Here is a 12,851-nt window from a genome sequence, read left to right as displayed (position 1 = left end):
TAATTGCAAAACCTCTATATTTCTTGCATTTTCAGTTCTTTCTTGCTGCCAATTTCCTTTATATTAATCATTCTTCAATTAGAAGAAAATAACTGTTTTGCATGATAGAAACTGGGAAAAGATTTGGCAAGTATAAGGAGATGTCTTTTACGCATCTGTTTTCTTTATTCATCCATTTTCCCTACAAGTATTTACTGAAAGTTTACTATATATACATACTATGTAACACATTGGGAGGACTCTGAGAGATCTATAGGACATGCTATTTGTACTCAAAGAACTTTCAGTCCTAAATTTTCATTCCAGTCCAAGATCAATTTTTGGGAGAGATAAAGGGAATAAACATTTATTAAATATCCTCTATGTGTAGGAAGGTAGTTAGGGATAGTCTGGTTTTCTAAGGTTAGTTGAAGGAAGAGAATTTTGAGAGAAGCCAGGCACTGTGCTAAGAGGTTTATAAGTTTTTTATCTCATTGGATCCTTACAACAATCATGGAAGGTACATGCCATTATTATCCCCATTTATTTTGAGGAACCTGAGGCAAATAGAGGTTGTTATTCAGCCAAGGTCAAAGAAGTAGTAAATAGTAAATGTCTGAGGCCAGATTTGAACTCTGACTCGAGGCCCAGAGCTCTATCTAGCTGCCATATAAAATGGTATATAATTTCAGCTTCCCTACTTCCTAGGTTTGTGAACTTATCAAAATTGTTAATTTTCTTGGGTCTCTTTATCTATAAAATAAGGAGATTTGACTATATGATCTCTGAGGTTCTTTTCTGGCTATATCTATTTTCTTATGATTCAGTGTCAAAATGAGTGACAAAGAGACTTGAAAAAGAGAGAAATCAATATAAATGGACAAATTTACATAGTCATACATTTCCTCCATTAGTGAGGCATTCCTACTAAAAAGGGTGTTTCCCAAAAGACTTGTAAATTCAGCACAAATGACTTTCCCATTTTATAGTTATCACTTTTTTGGGGGAGGCGAAACTCTCAAAAGCATTAAAATATGTCAAATTCAACTACACAGTAGGCAGAACAATTACCTTTAAAATTGGGTCTGATTCTTGCATCATAGCCCGATGTCCTGCCCATTAGTTTATCCAGAAAGTCAGATGGTGACATTGGTGTACTGCGTGATCTTGCACTGTCAGTCTCCTTTGTGGCCACCAAACTATAAAAAACAAAAAGAAAAGATTCATATTTTATGAAATAGGAAACTGTGGTTAATAATATGAACTAAGAACCAGTACAGTTATTAAAATTCCTTTAGAAATGAAAATATCTATAGACCAGTTAAAAACAAACTGAGATGTACACATAGTCAGAGGGACTTCCATTAAGAAAAACTGTAAGGATTGTGAGATTTACGCAGTCAGGCTTTTGAAGTTCTAACTTCTCAGTTTGTACAGATCCCATTTCCACATGTGAAATAGAGAAATAAGTTATATCTAAGAAGGAAAATTATTTGCACCATTTTTTTCATGGAATTTGTATTCCCATTGCATGTAATATATTTTGAGACATGCTCAACTAAATCATACCCTGGCAATCACTTTTGAAGTTAGAGAAAAACTCATCAAACAATCAGACTTACAAAAATTAAAATATTATTCCCCAAACCTATGTAATTTGGGGGGGGAACCAAAATATAGTATACTATACAGGACAAAGAAACCATAAAAGCCCTAGATCAATGAAATAATTATCTAATTAAACAAAGTTCATTTGTGCACAAAAGACTATGTTTTCTTTTTCTTCATTTATTCTAGCTTTGTGAAGTTCACTCAACTGTAACCTTATTGCCCCTCAATGCACATATAATTATATTTTTTTATCAAGGCAGAATACTTCCCAAGATAGTCATACATTGGCCTATATCAACAAGCTTTGGTTCTTTTGTCTCAAAACCACTGCATAATTAATCAAATTCAGAAATCATCTGTGTCAAGAGAGGAAAGTGCTATAACCATAGTCTGTGCAACTAGATATTGTATAATGAAAATCTATGTCAGGGAACAGACACCCAAATTTTGGTCTCATTAATATGTATTTTTTTCTTATTTCACTTATACAATTTTTCCAAGTAGGAAAAATATGACTTCTACCTCGGTCTCCATCTAGACTTCTGCCACAGTCACTCATTACTATCTTTAGCTACTTTTTTTCTTCATTGGTCAATCAACAAATATTTACTGAGTGTCAAACTATGTTTAAGGCATAATGCTAGGGCTTATATCTTCTTTTGGCCTGCCAATGACTGAATCTCTCCAGGTTCCCATTGGTTTCTTTTGAACTCAAGATTACAATCATCATTTCCCTGGATGCCAGCTGATCTCCAGATTTCAGCTATGGGTTAATATGTTACCTCTAGGTTTATTCATAATCATTGCCCTTTGAACAATGTATTAAAATGCAAACTACTACTATAAAGTTTTATACTGGAAGCCAACATCACCATGGTCTTCTTTCAATAAATAATCCAACAGTGGTAAAGTGTTTAGTGTAGAAAGGGATCTTAAAGATCACATTTCAATTCTGTCATTTTATAGCTAAAGAAATTTTAGTCTCAGAAAGATAAAACACAAAGTTTAACATCTGTGAATTAATTTTTGTTATCATATGTGTGATATTATGTCCATATGCTATCTAACACCATATATAGTAGTGAATTCTGGTCATGTAATATTCACTAGGAATATTGGGTCATGTATTTTCCTCAAAATTAAAAAAAAACACCAGCCCAGTGATCAGAATTAGCACTGAGTACAGTCTCTGAGGTAATCACCTACAGATGCTCTATTTGAGTTACCAGCTAAACCTTTCAGCCACTTATCACATGTGCTCATAGACTACGTTCTTAATATGTTGAATCATTGCCATTGCCCATATCCAGACTGTTCACGTTTCTAGGCCATCCTTGACATAGTTGTGCTACTCTGCTTAAAATAATCTTTTAATTCTTGTTTGTTCTGAGTTGGTTTATCCTTTGTGATTGATGGGAAGGAAGAGAAGGCAAATGTTTTTCTCAGCTCAGCAAATCTGGAGGTTTGGTTGAAATGGGGAGTCACAATGGTTTATATTCACATGCAGATAATTTTCCCACCTCAGCTGAGATTATGGTGACTTTGTCAATATCTTAGATTATGGACTATTGCTTAGGACTCTGCTGCACGTCTTTTGGGATACCATATCCCTTCTTCCTCTACTTTGCCTTCCCCATGGTCACTGTAATCTTTCCTTTTGAAGTCCTAATATTAAGAAAAAAGGTTGCAAAATACAAATAGCATCATTTTTATCCTATTATAAATGAATCACAATTGAGGATGGGGAGGTTAAACAATTTTCTCCCCATGTCACAGTTTTGGAATTTTTTAAACCATTTTTCTCTGTTCATCATTTCATTTGGTCCAGAAAATCTCTTCATTGGGCTATTCATGGATGCCCTATAGAGTTAAAGCAAGATCTTCCTATAATACAAATCACTCTTCCTGACCTTTTTTCCTAATATCATCTCATAGAAGTCTTTCATTCCTTTTCAGAGAATTATAGAACCCAAAGGTCAGAAAGAATGTAAAGATATCTAGTCCAAACCCTTGCCCAAAGCAAGCAATTCTTTTATATCAACTTGAATAAATAGTCATACAGTCAGCATTTAGACAATTCCAGTAGCAAGGAAATTATTACTTCATGAGCCAACCCATTTGATTTTCAGACTGTTCTAAATGGCAGAAATTTTTTTCTTCAGGATGAGCTGAAATCTGTCTCCTGATAACTTTTATCCATTAGTCTTAGCTCAATCTTTTGGAGCCAAACAGAATTATTCTGTTTCCCTAAAAGAGCCCTTCACATCCTTAAAGACATTTATGTTTTTTTTAGACATTTATTAATATTCGTTTTAAATCTGTTTACATACTTTATGCCCCTACTTTCCCCTTCACCCCCCCCCCCCCGCCGCTTTCCCCTCACCCATGGCCAACACGCATTTCCACTGGTTGTAACAAGTGTCCTTGTTCAGGGTCTATTTCCCATTCATGTCCGCCTCAGTCCATGCATTCAAGCAATTGTTTATCTTATATGTTTCCTCTCCTTCAGTCCTTCCTCTGAATGTGGGTAGCATCTTTACCATAAGTCCCTCAGAGCTGTCTTGTGTCATTGCATTGCTGCTAGTACAGAAGTCCATTACATTCGATTTTACCACAGTATATCAGTCTCTGTGTACAATGTTCTTCCTGTTCTGCTCCTTTCGCTCTGCATCACTTCCTGCAGGTCTCTCCAATTTGCATGGAACTCCTCCAGTTTATTATTCCTTTTAGTACAATAGTATTCCATCACCCGCATATACCACAATTTGTTCAGCCATTCCCCAATTGAAGGACATACCCTTCTTTTCCAATTTGTTGCCACCACAAAAAGCACAGCTATAAATATTTTCATACAAGTCTGTTTATCTATGATCTGTTTGGGGAACAAACCCAGCAATGGTATGGCTGGATCAAAGGGCAGGCAGTCTTTTATAGCCCTTTGGGCATAGTTCCAAATTGCCAGCCAGAATGGCCGGATCATTTCACAACTCCACCAGCAATGCATCAATGTCCCGATTTTGCCACATCCCCTCCAACATTCATTACTCTCCCCTTCTTTCATTTTAGCCAATCTGCTAGGTGTGAGCTGATACCTCAGAGTTGTTTTGATTTGCATTTCTCTAATTATTAGAGATTTGGAACACTTTCTCATGTACTTATTGATACTTTTGATTTCTTTACCTGAAAATTGCCTATTCATGTCTCTTGCCCATTTATCAATTGGGGAATGGCTTGATTTTTTGTACATTTGCTTTAACTCCTTGTATATTTGAGTAATTAGAACCCTGTCCTAGTTTTTCGTTATAAAGATTTTTTCCCAATTTGTTGTTTCCCTTCTGATTTTGACTACATTGTTTTTGTTTGTACAAAAGCTTTTTAGCTTAATATAATCAAAACCATTCAATTTACATTTTGTAATTTTCTCTAACTCTTGCTTGGTTTTAAAATCTTTCCTTTCCCAGAGATCTGACAGGTATACTATTCTGTGTTCACTTAACTTATTTATAGTTTCCCTCTTTATATTCAAGTCATTCACCCATTCTGAATTTATCTTGGTGTAGGGTGTGAGATGTTGATCTAAACCTAATCTCTCCCATATTGTTTTCCATATTTCCCAGCAGTTTTTGTCAAATAGTGGATTCATGTCCCAAAAGTTGGGCTCTTTGGGTTCATCATAGACTGTCTTGCTGACATCATTAACCCCAAGTCTATTCCACTGATCCTCCCTTCTATCTCTTAACCAGTACCATATTGATTTAATGACTGCTGCTTTATAGTATAGTTTAATATTTGGTACTGCTAGGCCCCCTTCCTTCACATTTTTTTTTTCATTATTTCCTTTGATATTCTTGATCTTTTGTTATTCCGAATGAAATTTGTTATACTTTTTCCTAATTCCATAAAGAAGTTTTTTGGTAATTTGATAGGTATGGCACTAAATAGGTAAATTAATTTGGGTAGAAAGTTCATTTTTATTATCTTAGCTCGTCCTACCCATGAACAGTTAATGGCTTTCCAATTGTTGAGGTCCAGTTTTATTTGTTTGGAAAGTGTTTTGTAGTTGTTTTCGTATAATAGCTGTGTTTGTTTTGTTAGATTGATTCCCAAGTATTTTATATTGTCTAGAGTGATTTTAAATGGTGTTTCTCTTTCTACCTCTTGCTGTTCTAATGTGTTGGAAATGCATAGAAATGCTGATGATTTATGTGCATTTATTTTATATCCTGCCACTTTGCTAAAGTTGTTGATTATTTCTACCAGCCTCTTAGTTGATTCTCTAGGATTTTTTAAGTATATCATCATATCATCTGCAAAGAGTGATAGCTTAGTCTCCTCATTGCCTATTTTGATACCTTCAATTTCTTTTTCTTCTCTAATTGCTATTGCTAGTGTTTCTAGTACTATGTTGAATAATAGAGGTGATAATGGGCATCCTTGTTTCACTCCTGATCTTATTGGTAAGGCTTCTAATTTATCCCCATTGCATATAATGCTTGTTGATGGTTTTAGGTATATATTGTTTATTATTTTTAGGAAGGGTCCTTCTATTCCTATATTTTTCAATGTTTTAAATAGGAATGGATGCTGTATTTTGTCAGAGGCTTTTTCAGCATCTATTGAGATAATCATGTGATTTTTGTTTGTTAGACTGTTGATATGGTCAATTATGTCGATGGTTTTCCTAATGTTGAACCATCCTTGCATTCCTGGTATAAATCCCACCTGATCATGGTGGATGACCTTCTTAATTACTTGCTGGAATCTCTTTGCTAATATTCTGTTTAAGATTTTTGCATTTATGTTCATTAGGGAGATTGGTCTATAGTTTTCTTTCTCTGTTTTTGGTCTACCTGGCTTTGGAGTCAGTACCATATTAGTGTCATAAAATGAATTTGGTAGGACTCCTTCTTTGCTTATCATATCAAATAATTTGTATAGTATTGGGATTAGTTGCTCTTTGAATGTCTGATAGAATTCACTTGTGAATCCATCAGGCCCTGGCGATTTTTTCTTAGGGAATTCTTTAATGGCTTGTTCAATTTCTATTTCTGATATGGGATTATTTAGGTATTCTATTTCTTCAGCTGTTAATCTAGGCAATTTATTTTTTTGTAAATATTCATCCATATCTCCTAAATTGTTATATTTGTTGCCATATAATTGGGCGAAATAGTTCTTAATGATTGCCTTAATTTCCCCTTCATTATAGGTGAGGTCTCCCTTTTCATCTCTAATACTGTCAATTTGGTTTTCTTCTTTCCTTTTTCTTATTAGATTGACTAGTACTTTGTCTATTTTATCTGTTTTTTCAAAATACCAGCTTCTAGTCTTATTTATTAATTCAATAGTTCTTTTACTTTTGATTTTATTAATTTCTCCCTTAATTTTGAGTATTTCTAATTTAGTTTTCAATTGGGGGTTTTTTATTTGTTTGCTTTCTAATTTTTTGAGTTGCATGCCCAATTCATTAATCTCTGCCCTCCTTAATTTGCACTCAAGGATATAAATTTCCCCCTGAGTACTGCCTTTGCTGCATCCCACAGAGTTTGGTAGGATGTCTCATCATTGTCATTCTCTTCAATGAAATTGTTGATTGTTTCTATGATTTCTTCTTTGACAATTTGGTTTTGAAGCATCATATTGTTTAATTTCCAATTGGTTTTTGACTTGCCTGTCCAGGTGCCCTTACTGATTATTACTTTTATCGCATTATGATCTGAGAAGGTTACATTTATTATATCTGCTCTTTTGCATTTGTTTGCCATGATTCTATGCCCTATTACATGGTCAATCTTTGTAAATGTACCATGTGCAGCTGAAAAGAAGGTGTATTCCTTTTTGTCCCTATTTATTTTTCTCCACATATCAATTAAATCTAATTTTTCTAGGACTTCATTCACCTCTCTTACCTCTTTCTTATTTATTTTTTGGTTTTATTTATCTAGATCTGAAAGAGGAATATTTAGATCTCCCACTATTATGGTTTTACTATCTATTTCCTTCTTGAGCTCTGCCAGTTTCTCCTTTATGAATTTGGATGCTATACCACTTGGTGCATATATATTGAGCAGTGTTATTTCCTCATTATTTATACTGCCTTTAATCAGGATGTAATGACCTTCCCTGTCTTTTTTAATCATATCTATTTTTACTTTGGCTTTGTCAGAGATCATGATAGCCACTCCTGCCTTCTTTTTCTCATTTGATGCCCAAAAGATTTTGCTCATACCCTTAACCTTGAACTTGTGTGTGTCTACCCGCCTCATATGTGTTTCTTGTAGACAACCTATGGTAGGATTTTGGTTTCTGATCCACTCTGCTATGTGCTTCCGTTTTATGAGTGAGTTTATCCCGTTCACATTCAGAGTTACAATTGTTAGTTGTGTATTCACTGACATTTTCTCTATCCTCCCCTAGACCCACTCCTTCTTATTGCACTATTTTCTTTTACACCAGTGGTTTGCTTTCAGCCAGTATCCCTTATCCCCTCCCTTGATTGACTTCCCTTTCTGCCCCCTCCCTTGTTGTTCCCTTCTTTTTGATTTTTTAAAGACCAAATGAATTCCCTCTCCCTTCTTCTTCCCTCCCTTTTTGGCCTCCCCACTCCCCTGCTCCCTTTGGTTTATCCCTTCTGACTTTCTCAGTAGGGTTACATAGAGTTTTTTATCCGGATGGATAATAAAGCTACTCTTCCTTCTCCGGGTTGATTACACTGAGAGTAAGGTTTGATTATGCTCTCTTCCTCTCCTTCTTATGATATTATTCATCCCCTCCCCTTCCCATGCCCTCTTTGTGTGTAATAGAATACCTTATTTTTCTTATTTACTCGGATTTTTCTTGGTGTCCCCTACTATTTCCCCCCCTCTTTCCCACCCCCCATGTCTTCTTAGACCATTTAGTATCCTGTCCTCTCCCTATGAATTATTCTTCTGGTTGCTACAGTAGTGAATATTATAATAGTGTATAGAGTTCACTACAGAGAATTATACATAGCATTTCTCCACCTAGTAATACAGATAATTAGATCTTATTCATGCCCTTAAAGAGTCAAGCTTAAAAGACTATGAGTTTTCTTTCTTTTCCCTCTGTTTCTTATTTACCTTTTCATCTTTCTCTTGTTATTTGTGGTTGAGTGTCAAACTTTCCATTTAGTCCCGGTCTCTTTTGTGCAAAAACTTGGAATTCTTCAATTTTGTTGAATGCCCATACTTTCCCCTGAAAGTATATGGTTAGTTTCCCTGGGTAGTTGATTCGTGGCTGAAGGCCCAGCTCTCTTGCCTTTCTGAATATTGTATTCCAAGCCTTGCGGTCTTTTAGTGTTGAGGCTGCCAGATCCTGTGTGATCCTTATTGGTGCTCCTTGATATTTGAATTGTCTCTTTCTGGCTTCTTGTAAGATTTTTTCTTTAACTCGAAAGCTCTTCAATTTCGCTATTATATTTCTGGGTGTTGACTTTTCTGGGTCCAGTGTAGAGGGTGTTCTATGGATCCTTTCAGTGTCTATATTGCCCTCTTGTTGTAGAACTTCAGGGCAATTTTGCTGAATAATTTCTTTAAGTATGGAGTCCAAGTTTCTATTAATTTCTGCCTTTTCTGGAATACCAATGATTCTCAAGTTGTCTCTTCTAGACCGATTTTCTTGGTCTGTCACTCTCTCATTGAGAGATTTCATGTTTCCTTCTATTTTATCAGCCTTTTGACTTTGTTTTATTTGTTCTTGTTGTCTTGAGAGATCATTGGTTTCTAAATGTTCGATTCTAGCCTTTAAGGACTGGTTTTCGGCTTTAATGTTTTGGTTTTCCTTTTCAATCTGGTTGTTTTTGGTCTTCAGTTGTCTTGTCTCACTTTCCAATTGAGAAATTCTGCCTTTTAAACTGTTATTTTCTTGCCAGATTTCTTCCATCTTCCTCAGCATTTCATTTTCAAACTCTTCCATAGCTTGTGACCAGCTTTCATTTTTTTGGGGAGGTTTGGGTTTTTGTTTTCCCTCCTCTGGTGTCTGGATTTTCTCTGTGTAGAAGTTGTCCAGTGTTCCAGAATTTCTCTTGATAGTCTTTTTCTTCTGGACTTCCTTATTGCTGGCCATTGTTGGCCCCGCCCCTTTACAGCTTTGTCTTTGCACTCAGGGTCTGCCTGTGCCTTGCAAGCTCCCGGGGGCTCTGGTCTCCTTGTCCTCAGGGTCAGGCCTCCTGGTAGTTCCTGGTCTGCCCCTCTGCCTGAGGTTCCTTCAGCAGTCTTTGGGGCTGCTTCCACAGCCATGCTCCGGTCTGTACCAGGTCCTCACTGGAGGTCCAAGCCTGGGCTGGAGATCATTATCCAAGCCTATGGCACTGCCTTTGCCTGTGCATATGCTCTTAGGTTGCTGCCTTCACCCCGGCAGAAGGTAGTGAAAGTATGTAATGGGCTTCTGTACCAGCAGCAATGCAATGACCCAGGACAATTCTGAGGGATTTATGGTAAAGAATGTTACCCACATTCAGAGGAAGGACTGCAGGAGAGGAAACATATAAGAAAAGCAACTGCTTGAACGCATGGGTCGGGGCGGACATGATTGAGGGTGTGGACTCGAAACTACCACACCAATGCAACCACCAACAATTGGGAAATTGGTCTTGATCAAGGACACATGACAAAACCAGTGGAAAAGTGCGTCGGCCATGGGTGAGGGGAGTGCGGGGGGGTGAAGGGGAAAATAGGAGCATGAAACATGTAACCATGTTAAAAATGATTATTAATAAATGTTAAAAAAAAAAAAGAAGGTAGTGAAAGTCAGTGGGCTGGAGATCTTTATTCGCACCTGAGGCAATGCCTTCAGCGCTTTGGAAAGGCCTTGTTTTAGGGGCCTTTGTCCCAGCCCCAGGCGGTGCCTTCACCCACCTGGATGCTTGGGGAAGGTCCTTGCGCACCCCCAGCCACCTGGGGTCCCTCGTCTTGCAGCACACAGGTACAGGCTCCAGGGCTGCCAGTGATTATCTGGTTGCCCCAGTCCTGTTTACCCGCTTGTTCGTTGGCGTTGTTGGAGGTGTGCAGTGTGGGGGGTGGAGGAGGGACTTCTTCCTCTCGCGTTTTAGTGAGAGCTGTTTCACCCCTTTATAGCGTGGAAATGCCCCGATTCTGCGTACCTTCAATGCTGCACCCTGTTGTGGGGTTCCTTCGTTCCTCTGGACTCGTTTTTATTTCCCCTTGAGGGGTCCTGTATGGTTCTGTCAGGAGAGATCGAGCAGCTGCTCCTTACACTGCCGCCATCTTACCCGGAAGTCAAGACATTTATGTTTTGAAGATTATATCTTCTGTTTTTCAGAACAAGTAACCTCAGTTCTGTTCCTCATTTGATCTCATTTCTAGTCTCCCCACCATGTGGTTGCCCTCTACCTTGTCATTGTTTTTCTAAAAATGTGACAAGAAAGAAGGCATAATGTTTGAAACATGGTCTAACAGGATATGGTGGCATTTTTACTCATCATATTCTGAATATGATGCTTCTTTTTTTAGAGCTAAGATTTCATTAGCTTATTTGGTTATCACATTACACAGTTGATTGATTCATCTCAAACTTGGGAGTCTGATCATACCCCTAATGGGAGGCAGGGCTGCCCTGTTCAGGTGACACCACTGGATCTATGCTCAGTTTGGGAGACTTCAACTTGCTTTTCTGTTTACAGAATGGTCACTAGGGCCTAAGATCAACTGCTGGGTAGTGAAGAAGATGGAATTTGCCACTAACCTAATAAAAGGAGTACCTCGGCATTAGGAGTAATCTCTAGTTATAGGTAGCTGAGAGGGATGCCCCATTTTTAGTCAACCCTCAGCTTTAAGGTCATTATAAAGAAAATTCTTTCAACATGATTTAAATTATAAGACATTTTCATTTCAACTAATTATTTTTAAGTGTTTTTTGAGAGAGATACTACTTCCTTTAGAACACAATTCTAACTAATTAAGACAATCTGACCTTTAAAAAATTCTATTGATTTTAAACTTTTAACATTAAAAAATTTTAAGCTCTTGTATTGTTGGTCCTACATCCTTGACATTTGTTCAATTGTTTTGTAAGTATTAGACCATTTCATATGTATAACTTTAACTTTCTAAGTAGACTCTGAAAGACTGAAGGAAAGAGAAAGTACCTTTCATGTCTTTATAGTCAGCTCAAAGATTAGGTAGTACAGTGCTCTCAACATAGCAAGAGCAAAATAAATTATCTACTTTTAGTTAACTCACATTTCCTCAGTTAAAGCACACTTATTAAAACAATTATTATAAGCTAGACAGGGATTATTGGGGACAGAAAGGGCAAAACAACAACAACAACAATTCTACCAAGCATTCAATATAATATTATTACTGTTATTATGGTAATTTATGAGGCAGACAACTTTTACTCTCTTAAGGCTTCAGTTGGTTTATTATTTTTAATTAAGAAAATTCTATCTGTCTCCCTCTAATTACCTCTTCCCAGCCACAAATGGAAAAAAGACAAAAGAAGGAATCATGATCATTGTAGCAAATATAAAGAATGGAGCAAAACAAAATTCCTGTATTGGCCATGTTTCCCACTGTCTCAGATTTCTCCCCAGTCCATCACCATTCTGGAAAAGGGAGGCAACCTGCTTTATCAAGTCTGTGCTTTGAGAGATTCTGGGAAGATGGAGGTGTAGAAGCAGTAAGGCTCCAGAACTCCATAAAGCCTTTCATCGCCAATCAAGGACAAAGGCCTCTGAGGGAACAGAAAACCAAATCTGAAAGCACAACAGAGCTGGGGCATCCTCCAGCTGAACTCAACTTAAATGGTACATGGAAAACAAAAGGAAAAAAAAAAGCCTGAATTCTTGGAACTCTCAGGAGGGAGGGGAAAGAAAGGAGGAAGATCCCAGATCCTCTCCTCCATCTGATGTGCTCAGTCTCCAGCAGATCCTGGAAACTCTTGGTGGGCTTGGGCCCTAGTCCCAGGGAGTGTCTCACTGGCACAGCTGTGCCAAACTCAAGGCTCTGATCACAGACAGCAGGGAAGCTGCTGGGGGAGAAACCCAGAGAGGGTGAACATATCCTCCATCTTGTGCTGCCCCTCCCTTTCTCTCCAGGTTTTTACCTCAGGGCACTCCTTGCTGTGTAGATCAACCACACTCAGGCTTAATCCTATCACTACAGCAGACAAGAAGTCTTCAGAGGGCAAGGAAGTTCCAATACCCCTCACCCACAGACTTCAATGAAAGAAGCCAAACTCACTTCTCTAGCTTTTACCACCAGCTGGGGAAAACCTGA

General features: G+C 37.5%; 1 protein-coding gene across 1 annotated transcript in view; it reads right to left on the bottom strand.

Annotated features, from left to right (window-relative positions):
• The window catches only part of GLRA3 (glycine receptor alpha 3), a 173,978-nt gene that overhangs the window by 137,666 nt on the left and 23,461 nt on the right, over window positions 1-12,851 (bottom strand). The window contains exon 2 of the mRNA XM_044681669.1: window positions 1,051-1,224. Coding sequence (XP_044537604.1) covers window positions 1,051-1,224 — 174 coding nt within the window. The remainder of the gene's footprint in view (window positions 1-1,050; window positions 1,225-12,851) is intronic.

Source organism: Gracilinanus agilis, chromosome 6, assembly GCF_016433145.1.
Source record: "Gracilinanus agilis isolate LMUSP501 chromosome 6, AgileGrace, whole genome shotgun sequence".
In the NCBI taxonomy this organism is placed as follows: domain Eukaryota; kingdom Metazoa; phylum Chordata; class Mammalia; order Didelphimorphia; family Didelphidae; genus Gracilinanus; species Gracilinanus agilis.
Note: the sequence above shows the minus strand (reverse complement) of the source record. Positions and strands in the feature narration are given on the sequence as shown.